Source organism: Colobus angolensis, unplaced genomic scaffold (genome assembly GCF_000951035.1).
Source record: "Colobus angolensis palliatus isolate OR3802 unplaced genomic scaffold, Cang.pa_1.0 Scaffold100, whole genome shotgun sequence".
Lineage (NCBI taxonomy): Eukaryota > Metazoa > Chordata > Mammalia > Primates > Cercopithecidae > Colobus > Colobus angolensis.
Window position 1 is genome coordinate 6,688,799 of NW_012110920.1, and position 24,430 is coordinate 6,713,228.

The window sequence follows — 24,430 nt, forward strand, 5'->3', positions numbered from 1 at the left end:
AAAAAAAAAAAAAAAATGTTAAACATAAATTTACCATACGACCCAGCAATGCCACTCTTGGGCATATACCCAAGAGAAATAAAAACATACGTCCACAAAAATAATTTCATACTAATGTTCACTGCAGCACTGTCCATAATAGCAAAAAAGGGGAAAATTCCAAATGTCTGTGAACTGGTGAATGGATCAACAAAATGTGGTATATCCATACAATGGAATATGATTTGTCAATAAATGATACATGTTACAATATGGAAGAATCTCAAAAACATGTTAAGTGAAAGAAGTCAGACAAAAGATCACATGTTGTATAAGTTATACTAATATAAAACGTCCAGGGCAGGCAAGTCTATACATGGAAATTAAATTACTGGTTGCCTGGGGCTGGGGGTAGAAACAGGGAGTGACTGTAAATGGGCAAGAGAAATCTTTTTGGGTGATGGAAATGTTCTAAAATTAGATTGCAGTGGTGATTTCTCAACTCTGCAAATTTATTCAAAATCATTGAATTGTACACTTAAAATGAGAAAATTTTCTAGTATATAAATTGCACTGCAATAAAGCCATTAAAAAAATAACCATGTCAGTTTCAGCATGATGAATTTGAGATATTTAGGAGGGCCTCAAAAGGAGAGCATTTGGGTAAGCTGGTGGTTATATTACTTGAAGCTTAGGAGAAATTCCACAGGAAATAGAGACTTTTAAGACTCATCCATCAACACAAAGGTTGTAATTATAACCATGAGAGAGAAGGAAATTATGCAGGGAATATAGAAAAAAAATGAGAACAGAATGAAGGCCAACTCCAACATTCAAGGAATCCAGAAGAAAAGATAAGCCTATAAAGAAAACTGAGAAGCAGTGAGAGAAATAGGAAGAAAAGCCCAGTGACTATGAATTGACAGAAGCCACGGGAAGATGTCTGGGGAGGTTAAAATGGCAAGTGATGCTTAATGAGAAGGATCAAAGAGAAAAAAAGCATGGTAGAAAAATCCAGTTGGTTATGGAGGATCCCAATAACATTGCTGGGCATAGCTCCAGGGGTTGCAAGTCCTCAGGGTCAAGGCCATACCCAGCGCAGCCTGGCAGGGAGAGTGAAGTGTTGATGGAGGGCGTGAGGCTGGATTGAAGAGCTGAAACAGTGTAGAAGATTCAGAATTTTTTGCATAAGGCAATGAGGGGATACAAAGAGCCAGTGCATAGAGTTCTGGGGTGAGGATGAAGAGGCCACAGAAGGCAAAGGCTTCATGACTTGAGAACAAATGGCCAGAACGACAGACTCCAACAGTGGGCACTCATGGCCCTCAAAGATGTGCCTCTGCTTGCTTCTCTAGGCTTCTTCCTGTGTAACCCCACCTTGTAAAATTCAGTTATCCAGCCATATGGAACTTTTCATAGTTTCCCAAACATGCCTTTCTCTTTCACACCTCTATTTTCCCACACAGCTTCCTATGCAAAGAATGTTCTACAAACTAGCCCGCCCCTCTCCCCACACACTCCTGAACCCAACTCAATGCTGTTATCATTCTTCATTTCCTGGAGCATTCCTGCTCATATTTCAACATGGATCAAAACAAACAACTTTCTGGAAGCAGCTCCTGTTTGCCCGTCCCACATGTAGAATGGGCTACTCCCTTCCTTATGCCCCTACTGTAGACTTCCATTAGTGCACTGGTAACGTCTTACACATTTCATTTATTTCCACATCATCTTCTTCTAGGGCATGGATAGCATTTCACTGGTATTTTTATTCATAGTATCTAACCAACAGTAAATACCTAACTAAATAAATGTTAGTGGATGATTCCTCCACCCAGCTACCATGTGGTATATACCTCTTTTGCTACTTAGGGCCTTTTGGGGCTGTTTGTGGCCAGGATGCTGGGCTCCACTTTGGTAAAGGTGGACCAGATGGCTATCAGTAGCCATGGTCCAGAATGTTTTGTCCACACCTAAGACCATTTCTCAGGTTCTCAAAGTTCAGTGCCACTTCTAAGCTTTTCAAATTAAACACAGGACACCGAGTTAAATCCAAATTTCAGATAAACAATGAATGATTAATGGTTTTGTTTTTTCCTTGAGATGAGGGTCTTGCTATGTTTCCCAAGCTGGTCTCAAACTCTTGACCACAAGAGATCCTCTCTTTGGCCTCCCCAGTGACTGGGATTACAGGCAAGAGCCACCAAACCTAGATTGAATCATGTTTTAGTATAAGTATGTTCCTTTCAAGACATCTTCCCTTCAGTAGTTTAGGTATATTTCTTTCAATAGTTTATCCCATCTTGACAGGTAGACAGCTTAGATAGAGGACAGGTAGATTAGATAGATAGATAGATAGATAGATAGATAGATAGATAGATAGATAGATAGATAGATAGATAGATAGACAGACAGACAGACATCCTTAAAATAACTATTTGTCATTTATCTGAAATTCAGATTCAACTGGACATTCTGTATTTCTATTTGCTAAATCTAGCAACCCTATGTCCCACCAGGGACAAGTGACTTCCTTCTAATGCTGACATCCCTGGAACCTTGAGATGCCCACCTGGCTGGGGCTGTGGTGTCACCCTAGTGTGCTTCCTGAAAGTTGAGCTGACCAACCAAGAAAAAACACAAGATGGGCCAAAGCCCTGTGGTGGCCATGCTGAGGTCAGTTCTCTCAGCTGTGCGGGGCTCTTCCACTGCTCCCCATGCTGCCAGTGTTTCAACAAACCTTTCATTGAATAACTTTGTTTAGTTATTACATGGCCCCCTCTCTCTTTTACGCTCAGGTGTAAATCCACAGGAGCTAGGCAAGAGGGAAAATCCTGAAAAACTACAACTATAACATGCTTAGAACTGTCTACTTAGATCATGCCCTTAAAACATAAAAACAACAGAACTTTTTTTTTTAATTATAAAAAGAACTGTTTGCACCTCCATCTCCACGGGGGGCAGGGATCAGACCATGCTCGTGACCTTGTGAGGGTCTCTTCTTTCCTAGAAGGCCCTTGGCTCTCCAAGGCAAATAGATTCCAGGTATTCTACCCCCTCAGTCCCCTACCACAAGCTACATGTGCCAGGCAGGAATGGGAAAGCACACAGAGGGGAATTTATCCTATGCCTACTTCATTCTCTCAGATCCAAGATTCCATTAGGTAAAAAATAGAATAAATCTGTCCATTGAGATTGACATGAAGGATTGACAAATGAGAACTTCTCCCCTCATCAGACATACACATGAGGGAGGAGAACAGGAGGAAGGGAAGGAGGAGGAAGTCTATTATTGGATAAAATCTCATGAAATGATAGTTCTTTCTATAGTGAGGAAAAGATCTTGGCAGCTGTGAGTTCCTAAAATCAGACCTGAGGAACTGGGGTGAGAAGGGGGTTGGGAGTGGCAAGAAAGGGAGAATTTTATGCATTATTGTATTAGCTTGTTTTCACACTGCTAATAAAGAGATACCTGAAACTGGGAACAAAAAGAGGTTTAGCTGGATTACAGATCCACTTGACTGGGGAGGCCTCAGAATCATGGTAGTAGGTGAAAGACACTTTTTACATGGCAGCAATAAGAGAAAAATGAGAAAGAAACAAAAGCAGAAACTCCTGATAAACCCATCAGATCACAAGAATAGCAGGGGAAAGACCGGCCCCCATGATTCAATTACCTCCCCTGGGTACCTCCCCCAACACATGGGAATTCTGGGAGATACAATTCAAGTTGAGATTTGGGTGAGGACACAGTCAAACCGTATCATTCCACCCCTGGCCCCTCCAAATCTCATGTCCTCACATTTCAAAACCAATCACGCCTTCCCAACAGTCCCCCAAAGTTTTAACTCATTTCAGCATTAACCCAAAAGCCCACAGTCCAAAAGTCTGATCTGAGACAAGGCAAGTCTTCTGCCTATCAGCCTGTAAAATCAAAAGCAAGCTAGTTACTTCCTAGATACAACAGGGGTACTGGTGTTGGGTAAATACAGCCATTCCAAATGGGAGAAATTGGCCAAAACAAAGGGGTTACAGGGCCCATGCAAGGCTAAAATCCAAAGTGGTAGTCAAATTTTAAAGCTCCAAAATGATCTCCTTTGACTCCACATCACACTGATGCAAAAGGTGGGTTCCCATGGTCTTGGGCAGCTCCACCCTGTGGTTTTGCAGGGTACAGCCTCCCTCCTGGCTGCTTTCAGGGGCTGGTATCGAGTGTCTGCGGCTTTCCAGGCAGATGGCACAAACTGCCAGTGGATCTACCATTCTGAGGTCTGGAGGATGCTGGCCTTCTTCTCACAGCTCCACTAGGCAGTGTCCCAGTAGGGACTCTGTGTCAGGTCTCCAACCCCACATTTCCCTTCCACATTGCCCTAGCAGAGGTTTTCCTTAAGGGCCCTGCCCCTGCAGCAAACTTGCTTGGGAATCCTGGCATTTCTGTACTTTCTGAAATCTAGGGAGAGGTTCCCAAACCTCAATTCTTGATTTCTGTGCACCAGGTGGAAGGCTCAACACCATGTAGAAGCTGCCAAGACTTGGTATCCACCCTCTGAAGTGAAAGCCTGAGCTCTAGGCTAGCTCCTTTCAGCCACTTTCAGCTCCTTTCAGCTGGGACGCAGGGCACCAAGTCCCTAGCCTGTGCACAGCACAGGGACCCTGGTCCCAGCCAATGAAACCACTTTTTCCTCCTGGGCCTCTGGTCCTGTGATAGGAGAGGCTGCTGTGAAGGTCTCTGACATGGCTTGGAGACATTTTCCTCATGGTATTGGGGATTAATATTTGGCTCCTTGCTACGTATGCAAATTTCTGTGGCTGGCTTGAATTTTTCCTCAAACAATGTGTTTTTCTTTTTTATATCATCAGGCTGCCAATTTTCTGAATTTTTATGCTCTGTTTCCCTTTTAACATGGAATGCTTTTAACAGCACCCAAGTCACCTCTTGAATGCTTTGCTGCTTAGAAATTTCTTCTGCCATATACCCTAAAAACCTCTCTCAAGTTCAAAGTTCCACAAATCTCAAGGGCAGAGGCAAAATGTCACCAGTCTTGTTGCTAACACATAATAACAGTTACCTTTGCTCCAGTTCCCAACAAGTTCCTCATCTCCATCTGAGATTACCTCAGTCTGGACCTTATTGTTGATATCACTATCAGCATTTTTGTCAAAGCCATTCAACAAGCCTCTAGGAGGTTCTAAACTTTCCCACATTTTTCTATCTTCTTCTGAGCCCTCTAAACTGTTCCAACCTCTGCCTGTCACCCAGTTCCAAAGTCACTTCCACATTTTCAGATATCTTTTCAGCAATAGCCCACACTACTGGTACCAATTTACTGTATTAGTTCATTTTAACACTGCTGATAAAGACATACCTGAAACTGGGAACAAAGAGAGGTTTAATTGGACTTACAGTTCCACATGGCTGGGGAGGCCTCAGAATCATGGAAGGAGGTAAAAGGCACTTCTTACATGGCAGTGGCAAGAGAAAAATGAGGAAGAAGCAAAAGCGGAAACACCTGATAAACCCATCAGAGCGTGTGAGACTTATTCACTATCACGAGAAAAGCACGGGAAAGACCAGCCCCCATGATTCAATTACCTCCCCCTGGGTCCCTCTCACAACATGTGGAAATTGTGGGAGATACAATTCAAGTTGAGATTTGGGTGGGGACATAGCCAAACCCTATCAATTCTCATTTAATATTAAGATCCTCTCCTGTTTCAACGTTGCAGTGTTATTCTCCCAGGAAAGGCAGAACCTCTGAACACAGTGTTCACCTACTTTTTACTCAGGTTTGCCCGAGAAGGTTCATTTTCAAAAGAGACTACTTGCTTAACAAAGCTACTAAACAGTCATGAAAAAGCACTACAGCTGCCACCTTCTAAATGGCAGGTGTTTCTTTCATGATCTACGTTTTATGCCAAATGCAAGGAACTTCCCCTCTGGCTGCCCCTCCTCACATTTTTGCCATCTCCTATCAGTCTCCCCAGATCTGGCCCATCCTTCACAGTCCCATTCTTGTTCTCAGCCCCTATGCACTTTTCACTCTGTTGCTTGTGCTTGATTCCATTTATTCCGGTGGGAATGATCAAATCAGAGAGAATTCCTGGCTGGGCTCTAATACTCACCTCCAGCAGTGAAAAGCCCATTCAGTGCAAGTGGGCTCCAGGTATCCCGTGAAAGCCTGCTCTGGAATGTGAATGGTCAGTGCATTACAAAGGAGGGTGCAAGGAGTGGAGTGAACAGTTTTTTTTTTTTGCTATGGAACTTTAATTTTTTACTCTTTTGCTATTTTGCTATGGAACTTTAATTCAATCAGGGAATACTTGACTTGAAACAAATGCTAGCCGAAACAGTTGTATTTCATTTTGTCTTTGTTATTTTTTAAAACTTTGTTGAGAACCCCAGAAAGAAGATTTGGGGGATGGGATTGATCTGTTCTGACCAGAATGCTGAATCCCAGTGATTTCCCCAGATTAAACCAGGCTCCAGGAAGACAGCAATTTTCTTATTGCTGCAGTATCTCAAAAACACTAACAGCAAGTTTATTGAATGCCTATTTTGAAGCAAGGCTAGTGGGAAATGGAAAGAGACAAAGATGAAAAAGACATAATCCATGTCCTCCAGGAGTTTACAAGCTAATGAGAGAACCAGTCGTGTAAATATGGACACAAAGTAGATTAGATGTTTATTATATAATATGGTTAAAGTGTGGTCCCCATGGGTCTCTGAGACCCTCTTGAAGGGTTGAAAGGTCAAAACTATTTTCATAATTACACTAAGACATTACCTTATTTTTCCAGAGGCTACGGGATGTATGCTAATGCCACTGCCCTGACTGCTAATGGAATGTATGCTTATGTATTCTTGAGTTTTAGAAAAAAATCCTCAGTCTTAATTTCTAATGCATCAACTGTAATAGCAATATCAATAGGTAAAACCTGCACAGGCAAAAGTTCTTTGAGGTCCTTGGAAATTATTAAGAGTATACAAGGGTCCTGAGACCAAAAATTTGAGAACTGCTAAGATTTAATGCATCAACTACCATTACACAGTGTGCTTGTTTCTCATCAATGCATTTTATATAGCAATTATTTTATCTAATCCCATGAAAATCACTTTATTGGATGCTTTTGACATATCCTTATTTTCTAGCATTGTAGCTATTAGGTCATCTAATTATTAATCTGTTTGTGTCTTTGGGTTTAAATGTGTCTTTTGAGGCCACACAATGTTGGACTTCATTTTTTAATGGAGCCAACAATCAGCAATTGTTAATGCATTTGCTTTGTGTTCTATTACTCTGCAGTTTATCTTACTCATTGTTATTTTTGCTTTCTTTAAATTTATGTTTTCTTAATGGACTTTAAAATTCTTTATTTCTTTTTTATGTCAGACAATAAAGGTCCCTAGTCTGCCCATCTTTCTATCATTTCAGTATCATCATATTTCAAAATAACTTTTCATTGTTTCCTACAATCTTACTATTAATAGTATAGGATTAAGAAAATAAACCTTATCTGGGTTCTGGCCGGCACTTCCTTTCCTCTAGGGATGAAAACGGAGTCTAGTCTGTAATATATCTTGGTATCATGCATATCTTTATAATATTATACAAATGTATCTTACAGTTCTAAAGGCATGTAATCTAATTTTTACTTGAATTTTATCTTTTTTCTCTTTTTGTCCTTCATAGACCTCGAGCTCTGTCTAGCCCTCAACTGTTCTCAAATCTCCATTGTTTTCTACAAGTGACCCTCACAGCTGTGAGCCTTTGTTGACAAATTGTTTCATCTCCTCTGGGTCTTAAATTATTTTCTCTTACTCTAAAGTGAAAATTTGATGAGTGTTTCCAGATACTGCACTTGGAATCATAACTTAATTTCCCTTAACCTTGTGTAAATTCTGTCCCCCACTACTCCCAACTCCTATCCCTCCTCCAAAGCACTGATACTTATTATCACATTTAAATTTTTTCCCTGCTCTTCTGATAACTTACAGAACTCAGGATTGCATTGTGATGGGGTAATTTCCATGATTTGATTGGTTGGTTTTGAGTTGAAAAACTTAACAATGATACAGCTTAAATTCTTTGAGGATTGTTCCTTAATGAATTCATGCTACAGACATACTGAGGTGGTTATTTTTATATTCCCTGATAATAAATTCTAAATTGCTAGGGGTTTCTCACCACCCTCATCCTTTTACTGTTACTAGATCTATTTTTAGCTGGTGTGGGCGTCCCCAGCTAGTTTCACTTGCCTAATGCTAGTTCTTTTTTCTTCTACATCAGGTCGCTTCTTCCTAGCATCTTCTCCATGTTTCTTGTTCCTCTACAGAATTTACAAGACCCAGTTTAATAGTTTAGTGCCTTTTTTGTCACTCATTATTTCTTCTTTGTTCTCTGTTAAAGTAATAAGTGTACGATCCATTGCACTTGCCTTAGAGTCTTGAACCAGTCTTGGATTTCCCGCCATCTGGGTTCTGGCTGGCTTGCAATTTCTCCTTTGATGTTGTAATACTTTTTCATTGAACTTGAGTGTGGGGCTTATAGAGCTTGTTTGCTTTCATTATTTTTTCCCAAAATGTGCACATTTTTTTTCTTAAGCTTATTTTGCTGTTTTGTGCTGTTATTTTTAATTGCTTCCGACTGGGTGGGGGAGTAGGGGGACTGAAAGTGAGATTTGGCTTGAGTTTGGCTCTCTTTGCTATTACTCACATTTCCCCCCAGAAGCCCTACATGCACTCCTCTCTCTCTGTCTTTGACAAATCACTTTTGAAAGATCATTGATCCCTGGCGTAAATGGTGTTAAGAGTAAGATGGACTTGGGTAGGGATGCTCAGGAATCCAGTCCTGTACAGTCATGAGCTTGGCCATCTGGAAGTCTCCTCTTGCTCAATGAAATGGAGTAAACATTGTCCATTATGAAATCCACCACACAGGCTGCCAGGGACGAATGGGATCCCACCCAAAGCCAATCGCTGCTCTGACAGGGAAATTGGCTAGCACTGCCTGAGACTACTCCAGCCTCCCCCGTCCCTGATGTCACAATTCAGAGGCTGCTGCCTGCTTAGGAGGTTGTAGAAAGCTCTGTAGATTCTCTCTGTGTGTCCTACAGGAGTCTTCAGGCCAGCTCCCTGTCGGATGGCTTTTATGAAAAAATATCTCCTCCCCATTCTGGGGCTCTTCATGGCCTACTACTACTATTCTGCACATGAGGAATTCAGACCAGGTAAGTACCCATGTGTCTCACTTTGGAGGAATAGGTTTTAAAAACACAGGGGTGCTTAGTGTTCCTGAGGACCAAGATGGTTCTTGATCCTCAAAGTTGGTGAAAATGAGGGAACCCTGAGGTAAAACAGTACTTTTGTGTCCTCCAGCTACAGGCTGTGGGCAGGGGGGAATGTGTAGGGAGGGTAATCGTGTAGCCAAAATCTTGCCAAATAGGCCATGCTTTATTTGGCACCCTTAATGGAAAGCAATTTCAAATATTCTACAAAAATGAGAGTAATACCCAAATTCACAACTCAGCCAGCTAATTGGGCTCTATGAAGAAACTGATAAGTGGGAGGCAAAGAAAAAAAAAATCTCTGGAGATGATGACTACATAGAAGTGAGGGAAAATCCCTGGAATTTCTATGAACACATGTGTTTTGATTCCTTGTTAAATATACTTTCAATTGAGCAAAATTGAAAGAGTCCAGAAATGTCTGGAACTCCAGCATTTTAGCTGAACCATGCATGACTTTTCTGGCCTCATCCTATGATCTCTTTCCATGGAGGTTTTTAGAAATGACAGTAGGGAGGCTGTCAGCCCAAACCTCCCACTTCAGAGCATGTTTATGAAAGACGTGGCCTGTTCCCACAGTGATTTAGGCAGTTTGTGACAAACCGATCTGGGCTCATAACCTTTAAGTTACAAATTGAGATAAGGCTGCCTATATCCAGAGAGGGAGAAAGAATTTTGCTGCCAACTTGGGTATGGTCCTCACTTCCTTTTGGGGTTCCTCAGAGATGCTCCAAGGAAAAAAAGTGATTGTCACAGGGGCCAGCAAAGGGATCGGAAGAGAGATGGCTTATCATCTGGCGAAGATGGGAGCCCACGTGGTGGTAACAGCGAGGTCAAAAGAAACTCTACAGAAGGTGAGGGTTCCATGCCCGCAGATACATGTGCCCTCACATGCCCAGATGTGTTCTTATATATGCTCACATATACACAGAAGCTAGCACATCACAGATCTATATACAGATGCACATGCACACACACACACACACACGCTTAATTTTGCACTCTCGTATATAGACTCAAACACCAAAAAACCCACAGGAATATAAAAGTATGCATTTAAATATTCATTCGTGTGTGTGTGTGTAATATATTCTGCAACAGAGTCCTTGGGCTATATATGCTCACAGACATGCCTAGTCACACACATTTACACATGGAACTACAGATAAATAGAGATGTGTTCAAAAACTTAAACCCCAGTACCTGAATACATATCCTCATACCCGTGCAGACTCCCAGGCACATGCCCTCTCATGGACTCACAAACCCAAGGATGTACAAACATTCATAAACCTAGAGCTACCCACACAGTAACCAGCATCTACACTCATATTGCCTTCAGAAATACCTATTCACAGAAGCCATGAGCATGAATCATGAACTTAAACCCCAGCACTGTGATGATTTATTCACTTAAACACCACCATGTTCCAGAAAATATTTCAGACAGAGGACGATGATCATGAGGGTTATATTCGGCAACACACACACAAACATACTTACCATTTCTTACCTAAACAGGGCTATGAGCAATCTCTCATTTAAGCCCCCCATTACTTCAGATACTATACCCCAAAAGTCTGTAGCTGAGACTGATGCCATTTCTGCTTTGTCACTGCAGGTGGTTTCCCACTGCCTGGAACTTGGAGCAGCCTCAGCACACTACATTGCTGGCACCATGGAAGACATGACCTTCGCAGAGCAATTTGTTGCCCAAGCAGGAAAGCTCATGGGTAAGGCTGTTTCTCTTCCCTCCTCCTCTGAACTTTGCCCTTGGGGGTCACCAAAGAGCTTTTGGGAGGAGAATGAGAAAGGTATCAACCCAGATGATTTCTTAATATAACCATCTCTTGCAGGAGGACTAGACATGCTCATTCTCAACCACATCACCAACACTTCTTTGAATCTTTTTCATGATGATATTCACCATGTGCGCAAAAGCATGGAGGTCAACTTCCTCAGTTATGTGGTCCTGACTGTAGCTGCCTTGCCCATGCTGAAGCAGAGCAATGGAAGCATTGTTGTCGTCTCTTCTTTGGCTGGTGAGTGGGAGAGGGACCAATGTGGAAGGTAAAAGAAAAAAAAAATGCCAGGGATGATGCTAGCCTCTGAAGTAGACATAAATTTTTATCAGTTTCCATGCAGAGAAGTAATAAGGGATTGGTCAAGGTAGGTGGGCTACAAAATTCTTTTAAGTAATGGAGAAAAAGCAGCAGCTCAGATTGCCCATTGGAAGCCTGAATTGTTTTCTACAAAGGAAGGTCAAAGGGACTTGAGGGGCTGCTGGAGGTACAGCCTGTTCTGGTCCTAAGGGAGAGACCTAGTTACAATATTAACTTGAAGTTGAAATGTTCATAGTAATATTAAACAAAAGCTGATTAACAGCTTACTCATACGCATGAGCAGGCAGATGTACTGATAAGAGACTTGCAGGGGGGTGATTTGTGGACTCAATGAGAGGCATGTATCCTGAGTAAAGGAGACACTGTTACAAACTGGTGACACCATAAAAAAATGAGGGATTGGTCAAGGTAGATGGGCTACATAATTCTTTTAAGCAACAGAGAAAAAGCAGTAGTTCAGAGTGCCCATTGGAAGCCTGAATTGTTTTCTACAAAGCAAGGTTGAAGGGACTTGAGAGGCTGCTGGAGGTACAGCCTGTCTTGGTCTTAAGTGAGAGACCTAGTCACAATGGATAAAAAGGACTTTGCTTCCTCCATAACCAAAAACCATAGGTTGGTGAAGTTATGTAATGTGAAGGTAGAACAGAGAAGTGAACTATTTCAACAACACACCGTTGTCTGATAAGTGGGCTAAGCTAAAGCTAAATAAAATGAACAACAGGAAAAAAAAAAAAAAAAAAGATGAACAGACCTGCCTATACTGGGTGTATTCTCCAAAATCTGAACATGTTAACATGAAAAGATCAATTTAAACAACCAGCTGGGTAGGGAGGAAATGTGTCCAGGGAAATATTCATGAAAAGATCTCTGTGGGATCAAGAGAGGTCCCTGGTGTTCTGGATGGTGGTAGTATCAGAAGCCATCACCAGTGAAAAAACCTGTGAGTTCCCAGCTCGGGACATTTCTAGGCCCATTTTTATCATAGATCCAGGAGACAAGTTCCGCACATCTTTGTTGATTAGTCCGTCAGAAGGAAAGTGCGAATACCAGGATCAAAATCTGCCATCTAAGTGTAGTTCCTGGCAAAATAAAAACAAATAACCTAGAGGACTCTGTAAACTATTAAGCACTTCACAAACATTCTTATTGAAACTAATAGCACCATCTGTGTTGTAAAGAGTTCTCCTTTCCGGCCCAGGGAGGGCCTGCATAGTGATTGGATAAAGGGGCAGTGTGTCTGTGCTACCCACCAAACAGAGTGATTGATATGCATCCCGGTGCTTCCCAGACAACACAGACTCCCCACCCCTCCCCAGACACAGACTCTCTCTGGGCTGGAAGAAAGGGAGAGCTTCCGGATGCATGCTGAGTGGGAGGGTGCTGGGCACATCCCCAATCCATCCCAGGGCATTGGCCAAACTTCTCACATCAGTCATGATGTAGGTGGCTTTAATGATTTCAGTTGATTAAATAATACATTGACTCTAGGCAAAGGATGTATTTCACCTTTGAAGAATGTAACTTTCTAGAATGTACCCATGATCTAAATGCGCTCAGAAGGACTAAGAATTACTGTTGAGCCCAAGGACGTGATGAAATTCTGATAATCTCTGTTTCCCTGTATCTCCTACACTTATTGAATGAAACTTGGTAATTTCCGTGAACTATGGGAGGCGGGAAATCTAGCTGGATGAGTATCTTTGGTGTTTATTGTTTGGGTAGCCAAAAGATTCCAGCTTTTTTGCCTTGAAACCTATCTATGAACTTGCAAAGTACAGACACATTGCTGTCTTGCCACAACTGAAGAATATTCTCTGCTTTATGATGTATTCTTTTAATCAGTCAGTAAACATGTTCATTAATCCTTCCTCTTTAAAATCTAAACTCTATAAATATGGGATGCTAAACATCAAGTTGATCTTAAGGTCAGCCAAACAGTACTGGGATGGAGTTTTAATCATTTCTTCTAGGGAATACATTAAGTTGTTTATTGAGTTTCAGTGATAAAGAATTGTTTTTATCCACAATGCATTTCTGGGTATTGCATTACATGGGAATGCTATACTTCTAATATGTTCCTTAAAGGCTTGGTTATCTCTGTAGCATTAACAGAGATAATATTGCTGCTTCTGGGAACCTCTTTGTAGTCCACATCTGTCCACTATTCACCACCTTTTCTTGGCAACCTATTGAGCAAGTTTCTTGTATGTGTAACATCCCGTTACGTTGATTAGCCTCCTCTCCTTCCACCACTTGCTAGTTAGGATGTAAGTTCAGCTACTATAACAAAGACCCGAATTTACAATGGCTTAAGCAAATCTAAATTTATTTATCTCACACAAAACATGCTGGATAGGCAGTCCAGGGCTGATACAGTAGTTCTGTCCCATGAGGCTGTCCAGGAGGCCTTCTATCTCAGAACCACCAGTCCTAGAGTGCTTGTTTACAACTGCGTGTTCAAGATGGCTCATTGGCATGTCTGAATTCTAACTCAAGAAAATGAAAAAAGAAGGATACCACCTGGAAAGTGTACACTTTTCTTCTGCCACAGCTGGCTGCAATTGTTACCTTTATTCAAAGGGAACAGGTGTCCAACTAAAAATCAGGAGTTCTATTTCTGTAAAATACACTGACATTGATAAACAACTAGCAACCTCTCCCACATCACCCATGCTAAAAACACGTAAGACTAGAAAAAGAGTATACCCTTCAGGCCATCCCACATATGAACCACACACACACACACCCATACATACACACACACACACACATAAGACTCATTCCCTCCACATGCAAGGTCCATCACAAAAAACAAAGTCCTTCCATCAGGCAGTGTGTGCAGGGGACAGTGGGGTAGGAGAAAGAATGGAAAGAGGATACCTATATAGTATTCATGAAACAAACTGAAGTAGAGATATTAATACTTCAATTTGACTGAAAAGTCACTGGAGTGGGCAGAGAACATTTGAAAACATCTGGAAAAAAGTTTATCTGACATTAGTCAAAATAATAGTCATCTTAGGTTCAACATTAGAAAAGTAAAGTTGGTTTCATTTTCGGGCTCCTGGGCTTGGTGAATCCCATCACTGTGGCATGTGTCATCAGTTGCACACACGGCAGCTAGAACTGAGCATCTAAGGCCATTTCTCCATCTGCTTTATGCCCCTGAGAGGAATCATGGACAAAACCCTGTCTTCCTCTGCTCCTTTCTCCTCTCAAAATCTACTTAGCCCACTACCTCCTATGAAGTCTTTTTCAGAACTCACCAGAGCCATTTCAATGTTTCTTCTTTGTCTTTATCTACTATATTTTGGTAAGTTAACCTTAGAAATCTGACTTCCTCATCATTTCTCTTTTTTGGGTTTATTGGTAATTCAAATACAACTAATACTACTCATAATTACTAATAACACAAACGTTAAACATACTCGGCAAGCATATGTGTAGGGATAGTAATCCTTCTGGATCAAGGAAAATGCAAGGTATATTTTGAAGTGAATTTGGACATCATAAAAGACTCGGTTGCTTTAAATATTCAAAATGAAAATAGATCAAAAGGAATAAAAGAACCTTGTCAAAAACTTTTGAATGCTCGGACTTCTCTTGAGAAGCTCCATAAAGTATCTCCAGTTAACTATTCACCTTTCTCCAAGTAAATCTTTTTTAAAAATCAGCTTTCTCTATATATAGTCTTATTCAAATGTATTCCTTTTCTGTTTTACTCATTCGCAGCATTGTTTCACACTGTTTTTTAATGTACGTGTGCAGTCTTTCAGGCACTTTGAGTTGACTAGCCAGGGGCAAACATTCATAAGACAGTGCTTTGTGGGAAAACTCAAACCAACAGATGAAGTCACTTGCTGGATCTTAACCTATTTGTCAGTGGAGGTCTGCCTGTGTGGTCTAAACCTATTTCAAAAATTCAACATTATGAAGAGGGGAAAAAAAACAGGTTTTTCAACTACACATATCAACTAACAGGACTTGGAAGACCTATAGCGATGTTTTGCATAGACAAGGATATACAGATGTTAATGTCATCCCCGCCTTCAGTTCAGTTCTGGTATACCCACTCCTTCCTGAAAGGTGGGCCAATGTCTCAATGTATGGCTATGCCTTGGGGTATTGGTGGAGGGGGGAACCCAAACTCTAGATTCTGAACGGGCCTTAGAACTAGAGTGGAAAGGGGCAATTTATCCCTTGCCACAATTGTTCTCATTTTTCTAAGAAAAGATGCCTCTTTACCCTTAAATCCAATTACCTCAGAAATAATCTTCAGGAACCAGGATTTCTGAGGTGAGTGGAAGTGTTTATCCATGTGAACGTAAGCATTTACATGAGGGATGGGGAGCGGCGACGGCCACACAGGGTTGAACTGTGTGTTGGGGGATGGGTAGAAGTATGCAGAGGTGAGGTATGTGTGTATGTAGACGTGTCATCCATAGGGCCTATAAGAATGCCAAGAAGGAGATCGGAGATCAGAGTAAAATCAGCAACCTGGGCATAAAAATTCCAGAAAATTTGTTCTATAAAATGTAATCATTCATTGTTGCCTAACTTTAAGAGATCGTGTTTGGGCAACACTGGGAGGATTGAGACAGAATCTGCTAGATTTTTCTAGGAATTCAATTCTGCATCTGCCCCAAAAAGAAAGGAGTGGGGGAGATTTGAAAGGGAGGACGACTCTTTGATGAAGACAGTGACAATTTAGTGCAGGCTGAGAATAATACAATGCTACCCATAATCACTGTTGCTTCGTGTTTTCTTCTGGAAAGGCTAGGTAGTCGAGGTTACTTATCTCTGCTAGACCACAGGTTTCATTCAAGTGCACTTGTGGATGGAAATAGCAAGGTTCTACCATCATTTGTGTCTTTATGTCTCCTTACCAAGGAATTTGAGAAGGCTTACAACAGATACATTCTATCTGGAAAAACACAAATAGAAAACTAGGTCTTAAGGAAAGGAGAATATAAATGTGCCCAAATTAGACTCGGTATAGATCCTGTGCTTAAGCTTCAACATTAGCACTTGAATTTCTTAACAATAAGAAAAAGAAAAGAAAAAGGACAGGATCAGTATACAGCCAGCACTGTGTATGCCTGGGTTCTACATCTGTGGATTCAACCAAATGTGGATCAAAAAAAAATGGGGGGAATAAATTAACAGAGTTATAATAAGTAAAACTTGAGTTTACCACATGCTGAGTACTATGTTGAATTCACAGAAATGATATAAGATGTAGGCACCGAATTAGGTATTATAAGTAATCTAGAGATGATTTAAAGTATACAGGAAGATGTGCATAGGTAATATGCAAATACTACACCATTTTATATATGAGGGACTTGAGTATCTGTGAATTTTGGTATCCACAGAAGATCCTGAAACCAATCGCCCTTTGAATACTGGGGGATAACTGTACTCAGAGTAGGAAAAATGCATGATTCTTATATTCATTTAATTGTTTTTTATTTTTGTGTTTTTTTTTTTTTTTTTTTTTTGAGGCAGAGTCTCGCTCTGTCACCCGGACTGGAGTGCAGTGGCCGGATCTCAGCTCACTGCAAGCTCCGCCTCCTGGGTTTACGCCATTCTCCTGCCTCAGCCTCCCGAGTAGCTGGGACTACAGGCGCCCGCCACCTCGCCCGGCTAGTTTTTGTATTTTTAGTAGAGACGGGGTTTCACCGTGTTAGCCAGGATGGTCTCGATCTCCTGACCTCGTGATCCGCCCGTCTCGGCCTCCCAAAGTGCTGGGATTACAGGCTTGAGCCACCGCGCCCGGCCTATTTTTGTGTATTTTTTAAAGTCTAGGTCTTCATTTGTCATTTTGTCTAAGGTAATTTGGAAATATGTACCAGTAGCCTTAAGAATGTTTCCTTTGGCTGGGCCCGGTGGTTCACGCCCGTAATCCCAGCACTTTGGGAGGCTGAGGCGGACGGATCACGAGGTCAGGCGTTCGAGACCAGTCTGGCCAAGATAGCGAAACCCCGTGTCTACTAAAAATACAAAAATTAGCTGGGCATGGTGCTGGGTGCCTGTAGTCCCAGCTACTTGTGAGGCTGAGGCAGGAGAATCACTTGACCTGGGAGGCGGAGGTTGCAGTGAGCTGAGATCGTACCACTGCACTCCAGCCTGGGCAAAACAGAGTGAAACTCCATCTCAAAAAAAAAAAAAAGAATGTTTCCTTTATTTCACCCAGTCTAAGTGCAATACTATATCAAGGAAATAGCTATTAAATTAGTCACAGATTTAGGTACAAAAACATTTGTTGTAGGATTTTTTAAATTGCAAAACATTGGAAGTAACCTAAATGTCTGGCAGTAGGAAAATAACTAGTTGTACTATATATAATTTGTATCTGTATCTGTATCCATAGCTATATCTATATCTCTGGAAGGACATTTTCCAAAATACTAGCATGATTATATCTAAACTGCAGAACAATGAATGATTTTTATTTTTAGCTTCATATTTTTCTTCATTTTCCAAAGTTTCATTGTGTGTGTATGCATGCATGTGTAACTTTTATAATCATAGAAATAGTTCAATAAGTTGTTGGGAGTGTTGTTTTTCCATTGCTTTGTGCCTCTTTTCATAACCTTTTATGAGAAATTCATTTCAGAAATTATTTGCTTCTTGCTGTGCTTCCTTCCTTTGAATATAATCATATACACTCACAATATCTTCAATGGATTGGCTCCAGGGCCTCCCACAGATACCAAAATCCATGGATGCTCAAGTCTCTCGTATGAAATGGCATAGTATCTGCATATAACTTAGGCATATCCTCCTGGATACTGTAAATCCTCTCTAGATGACTTATAATACCTAATACAATGTAAATGCTATGTAAATAGCTGTTATATTGTATTATTTAAGGAATAATGACAAGATTTTAAAAGTGTGTACGTGTTCAATACAGACACAAAATTATTTCCTGAATATTTTCTTTTTTTTTTTTTTAAGACAGAGTCTCGCTCTGTCGCCCAGGCTGGAGTGTGCAGTGGCTGGATCTCAGTTCACTGCAAGCTCTACCTCCCAGATTCACGCCATTCTCCTGCCTCAGCCTCCCGAGCAGCTGGGACTACAGGCGCCCGCCACCTTGCCCAGCTAGTTTTTTGTATTTTTTACAAAAAATACGGGGTTTCACCGTGTTAGCCAGGATGGTCTCGATTTCCTGACCTCGTGATCCACCCATCTTGGCCTCCCAAAGTGCTGGGATTACAGGCTTGAGCCACCGCACCTGGCCCCTGATATGGAAATCAATACAGGCAGCCCTCTGTATCCATGGGTTTTGCGTCTGTGGATTTAACCAACCCTGAATATTTTCAACCTATCAATACAGGGCTGCCTGTATTGATTTCCATAAGTAGAAGTTTGCTTAAGTACTTCAAGAGGAATGGTTGGGGAGACAGAGCATAACTTCATGTCTGAGAAGTTTATTCCATAAACAAACTTGAACAAGTGCTTCCCAAATATAGTCATTCATTCATTTATTCAAAAAATATGCATGAGGGTCAACTCTGAGTCAGGCACTATGCTGGATGCCAGGGCTATGGCAGGGAGCAAGAAGGCCAAGGCAAGATACCTGTTGTGCACCCACATTCTAGTGTAAGCCAAGTGGTTACTGTATTGTTTATAGTTGTAAAAACAAACTAAAAAAAACTAGAAACAACGTAAGTAGCAACAAACATAAAACAAACACTCTAAGGGATAAAAATCATGTTACAGATCTATTGGAAGGCTTTTTATTTCTTGGTATACAAAATAATAGTATGTTTTACAACTGCTTGCCTCTGAAAGCTGTTGAAATACAGCATTTTACCCACAGTGACTAGGCTGTGCTCTCCTTAAAGGCAGGCACATTGTTCATTCATCTCTGATTCCCTGGAGCTAACAAATTTGGCAAATAATCAACACATTCTTCTTGAATGAACAAATGCTAAAATGGCTTGCTAGTACCTGGATTTCTGACTTCATGTCTTTCCTTAAACTGTGTTGGAGACTCACAGTCATATTTTCCCTCCATATTTCCTTTCTGTTTCTAGGCCTTCGTGTCAGGGCTTCTTAATAAGGATACTATTGGCCTTTGGTGAGGGACAATCCTTCATTGTGTGGGACTGTCTGATGCATTGTCGAGCATTTTTTAGCATCCTTGGCTCTGAATAATTCAATCTAAAAGCCACTCATAGAGGCCAAACAAGATAGGCATCTTCACGGGGGAGGAAGGTGGCAGCACAGATTGACAAACTTGAGTAGGATGGGACAGGTTTGTGTCATGGAGCAGATTTGGGACATCAGAGACTGAGTGAGATGAGGATGGCATCCTCATGTGGGGCAGCAGTGGTGGCCTAGTGTAAAGTTTCAGAGCCCAACTGGGCCAAGGAGGGCATTCATGTGGCATCTGGCACAGCGTATCAGAACTAAGGGGGGTGATGACGGCGTCTGCAAGGGGGCCTGCCATGGGCAGCCCAACATAGGGTGAAAAAGGCATTCACCAGGCATTCATGTAGTCTGGCACTGGGGTGTCAGAACCCAGGTGGGATGAAGAAGCCAAATGAAGAATGATCACATACAGGGGCATTAATCACATAAGTAATACATATTGCAGATCTTGGAAGCCCCAGGTTCTCACTGTCAATGCCACAAATATGAAAGGGAAGAAAATGAAAATGAATCCTCTAGTGTTGGATTGCAATTGGAAGTGTGGATATGAATTAATAGTTGTTTAATATACATGGACAGATATATAAATATAGATGTGTGTCTATATATACCTGCATGTATTCGCTCACTCCGTCGACTGACAGGACCTGGGAGCACACTTGGTGCCCAGATCTTGTTTTCTAAATATCATTCTCCACTAAAAAAAAGAAAAAAGAAAAAAACACCGAGGCTTCTTAGAGAAATGATTGATTCCAGGGCAGTGGCAAGAAAGGTACAAGATAAGCCTGAAAATCTTGTTCTGCCAGTAAGTACAGAACTGCTCAAAGGATAATAGGCACACATTACTAGGACACAGAAGCTAACTTTAAAGGGATCCCATTAGCCAAACCTAGAACCATTTGGGGCATCAAAATAAAGAACAGTAACAGATTATCACCCATTGCAAAAACAGGAAATAAGTCCATAAAGTCATAAATAGATGCATGAATAAATAAATCAAGAGAGGGGAAGGATTTTTCATGAATAAATAAATCAAGAGAGGGGAAGGATTTTTCATGAAAGCCAACTAATAAGAAATGATGAACTTAGAAAATCATCATTTGGTAACCAAAATTGTAATAATTCAGCCAGAAAGCAACAAAGGATGCTAAAACTAGTGGGTAAAAGTTAAACAAGGAAGAGGATATTTACATAGTCTCAAAGTACTACCCCCTGTGCAACAACAACCAAAAACACCACAAATGACCTGATTCAAAAATGGGCAAAGGATATATGACAGACCCACAGCTAACATCATACTGAATGGGGAAAACTGGAAACCTTTCCTCTAATAATTGGAACTAAACAAGGATGCCCACTTTCACCACTCTTATTCAACACAGTACGGGAAGTCCTAGCCAGGGCAATCAGGCAAGAGAAAGAAATAAAAGACATCCAAACTGGAAAACAGGAAGTCAAATTTTCACTCATTCACGTGACATGATTTTATAATCAGAAAAGCCTAAACACTACACAAAAAAACTCTTATAACTGATAAACAAGTTCAATAAAGTTGCAGTATACAAAATCAACATACAAAAATCAACAACGTCCCCATATGCTAACAGCGATCAATCTGAAAAAAAAAAAAAGTCAAGAAAGCAATCCCATTTACAATAGCTACAGAAAAAAAAAAAAAAACCTAGGAATAAATTTAACCAAGGAGGTGAAAGACCTCTACAGGAAAAACTATAAAACACCCATTAAAGAAAAGGAAGAGGACACAAACAAATGGAAATATATGCCATGCTCACGGATTAGAATAAATTAATGTTGTTAAAATGACCATAATACCAAGAGCAATCTATAGATTCACTGCAATTCCTATCAAAATACCAATGACATTTTTCACAGAAATAGAAAAAAAAAAAAAAAAAAAACCCAAAATTTGTAGGGACCCAAATAGCCAAAGCAATCCTAAGCAAAAAGAGCAAAACTGCAAGTAATACATTACCTGACTTGAAAATATATTAAAGGCTATAGTAACCAAAACAGCATGGTATTGGTATGAAAATAGACAGAACAATGGACAAGAATAGAGAACCCAGAAATAAACGCATGTATTTACAGCCAAGTGATTTTCAACAAAGGCACCAAGAACATGCATTGGGGAAAGGACAGTCTCTTCAATAAATGGTGCTGGAAAAACTGAACGTTCATATGCAGAAGAATGAAACTAGATCTCTATCTCTCACCATATACAAAAATTAATGCACAACAGATTAAAAACTTAAATGTAAGACCTGAAACTATGAACCAGAAGAAAATGTAGGAAGAACACTCCATGACATTGGTCTAGGCAAATATTTTATGACTAAGGCCCCAAGAGCACAGGCAACAAAAACAAAAACAGACAAAGAGGACTATATTAAACTAAAAACCTTCAGCATAGCAAAAGAAACAATCAACAAAGTGAAAAGACAACCTGTTTGATGGAAGAAAATATTTGCAAAATATCAATCCGACAAGGACTAATATCCAGAATACACAAGGTACTCAAATAACTCAATAGGAAAAAAAACTATGTGTTTTTAAAATGGGCAAAAGACCTGAACAGACATTTCTCAAAAAAAGACATACAATGTATAAATGGTTAACAAGTATATGAAAAATGCTCAACATCACTAATCATCAAGAAATTCAAATTAAAACTGCAATGAGATATCATCTTATCAAATTGCTATTATCAGAAAGACAAAATATAACAGATACTAGTGTGGATGCAGAGAAAAGGGAACTCTTATGTACTGTTGGTGGGAATGTAAATTATTGCAGTCACTATAGACAACAGTTTGGAGATTTCTAAAAAAAATTAAAAATAGAACTATCATATGATACAGCAATCCTATTACTGGGTATTTATCCAAGAGACAGAAAATTGGCCAGGTGAAAGGGATCATGCCTCTAATCCCAGCACTTTGGGAGGCTGGAGTGGATGGATCACTTGAGGTCAGGGGTTAAAGACCAGCCTGGCCAACATGGTGAAACCCCACCTCTACTAAAAATATAAAAATTAGCCAGGTGTGGTGGCCTATGCCTGTAATCCAGCTACTTGGGATTATAGCTACTTGGGAGACTGAGACAGGAGGCAGAAGTTGCAGTGAGCCAAGATCGTGCTACTGCACTTCAGCCTGGGCAAGAGGTTAGACTCCATCTCAAAAAAAAGAAAAAAGAAAGAAAATCAATATATCAAAGAGATATATGCAACTCCATTCATTTGCAGTAATGTGGATGGAACTGAAAGTCATTATGCTAAATGAAATAAGTCAGACACAGAAAGACAAACACTGTATGAACTCACTCATATGAGGGAACTAAAAAGGTTTCTCTCATGAAGGTAGAGAGTAGAATGATAGTTAACAGAGACTGGGAAGGATATCAGCATGTGGGCAGGAGGGTGAAGAGGGGTTGGTTACTGATTACAAACATGCAGTCAGAAGGAATAATTTCTATTGTTCAATAGTAGAGTGACTATAGTTAGTAACTATGTATTGTACATTTCAAAATAAGTGAGGACTTGAAATGTTCTCAACACAAAAATAATAAATACTTGTGATGATGGATATCTTAAATACCCTTACTTGATCATTACATATTCTATGGATGTAACAGAATATCACAGGTACCTCATAACTATATACAAATATTATGTATCAACTTAAATTTTTTAAAAAATTTAATGGGCAAAGAACTTGAATAAATATCTTACCAAAGACAAACAAGTGGCCAGTAAGCACATGAAGAGATGCTAAACATCATTAATCATTAGGGAAATGCAAATTGAAACAACAATGAGATACCACCTCACAGCACTAGGATGGCCACTATCCCCCACACCCCCCCCCCAAAAAACAGAAATGGCAAGTATTGGTGAGAATGTGGGGAAATTGGAATGCTGTGTACTGTTGATGGCAATGTAAAATAGTACCGTCACTATGAAAAACAGTATGGCAGTACCTCAGAAAATTTAAAATAGAATTATCATGTGATCCAGCAATTCTAGTTCTGGGCATATACATAGAAGAACTGAAAGCAGGAGGCCGGGTGCGGTGGCTCATGCCTGTAATCCCAGCACTTCAGGAGGCCAAGGCAGGTGGATCACCTGAGGTCAGGAGTTCAAGACCAGCATGGCCAATATGGTGAAACCCTGTCCCTACTAAAAATACAAAAATTAGCTGGGCATGGTGGCAGGCGTCTGTAATCCCAGCTTCTCAGGAGGCTGAGGCAGAGAATCGCTTGAACCTGGGAGGTGGAGGTTGCAGTGAGCCGAGATCACGCCACTGCACTCCAGGCTGGGTGACACAGTGAGACTCTATCTCAAAAAAAGAAAAGAGAAAAGAAAAAGAAAGGAAAAGGAAAGGAAAGGAAAGAAAAAAGAAAAGAAAAGAAAAGAAAGCAGGGTCTCAAAGAGATCCTTGTATATCCATGTTCACAGGAACAGTATTCGTAATAGCGAAAACACTGTATGTTTCACTATTAGCAACCCAAGTGTCTATTGGCAGATGAATGGATAAGCAAAATGTAGTATGTATATACAATGGAATATTATTCAATCTTTAAAAGGAAAGAAATTCTGACACATGCTACAACATGGCAGGACCTTGAGGACATCATGCAAAGGAAAATAAGGCAGCCACAGAAAGAGAATGAACCCTCTGGTGTTGGTTTGCAATTGGAGGAAACTGTATGATTCCACTTATATGAAGTTCTTAGGATGGTGAAAGTTATACAAAGTCGAAAGTAGAAGGGTGGTTGCCAGGGGCTGGGGAAGGAGAGAATGCGGAGTTATTGTTTAATGGGTATAGTTAGTTTTGCTACATGAAAAGAGTTCTGGAGATGGA

At 40.6% G+C, this 24,430-nt stretch overlaps 1 protein-coding gene across 3 annotated transcripts in view; it reads left to right on the forward strand.

The window, feature by feature from the left end:
• HSD11B1 (hydroxysteroid (11-beta) dehydrogenase 1) overlaps positions 1–24,430 on the forward strand; it is a 49,701-nt gene that overhangs the window by 10,065 nt on the left and 15,206 nt on the right. The window contains exons 2-5 of one of the 3 annotated variants that reach the window (XM_011938100.1): positions 9,094–9,207; positions 9,988–10,118; positions 10,886–10,997; positions 11,121–11,306. In XM_011938100.1, the coding sequence (XP_011793490.1) occupies positions 9,120–9,207; positions 9,988–10,118; positions 10,886–10,997; positions 11,121–11,306 (517 nt within the window). In that variant the 5' untranslated portion in view covers positions 9,094–9,119. Of the gene's footprint in view, positions 1–8,967; positions 9,208–9,987; positions 10,119–10,885; positions 10,998–11,120; positions 11,307–24,430 lie in introns of those variants that run through there. The other 2 variants (XM_011938088.1, XM_011938083.1) reach the window with 2 other exon arrangements.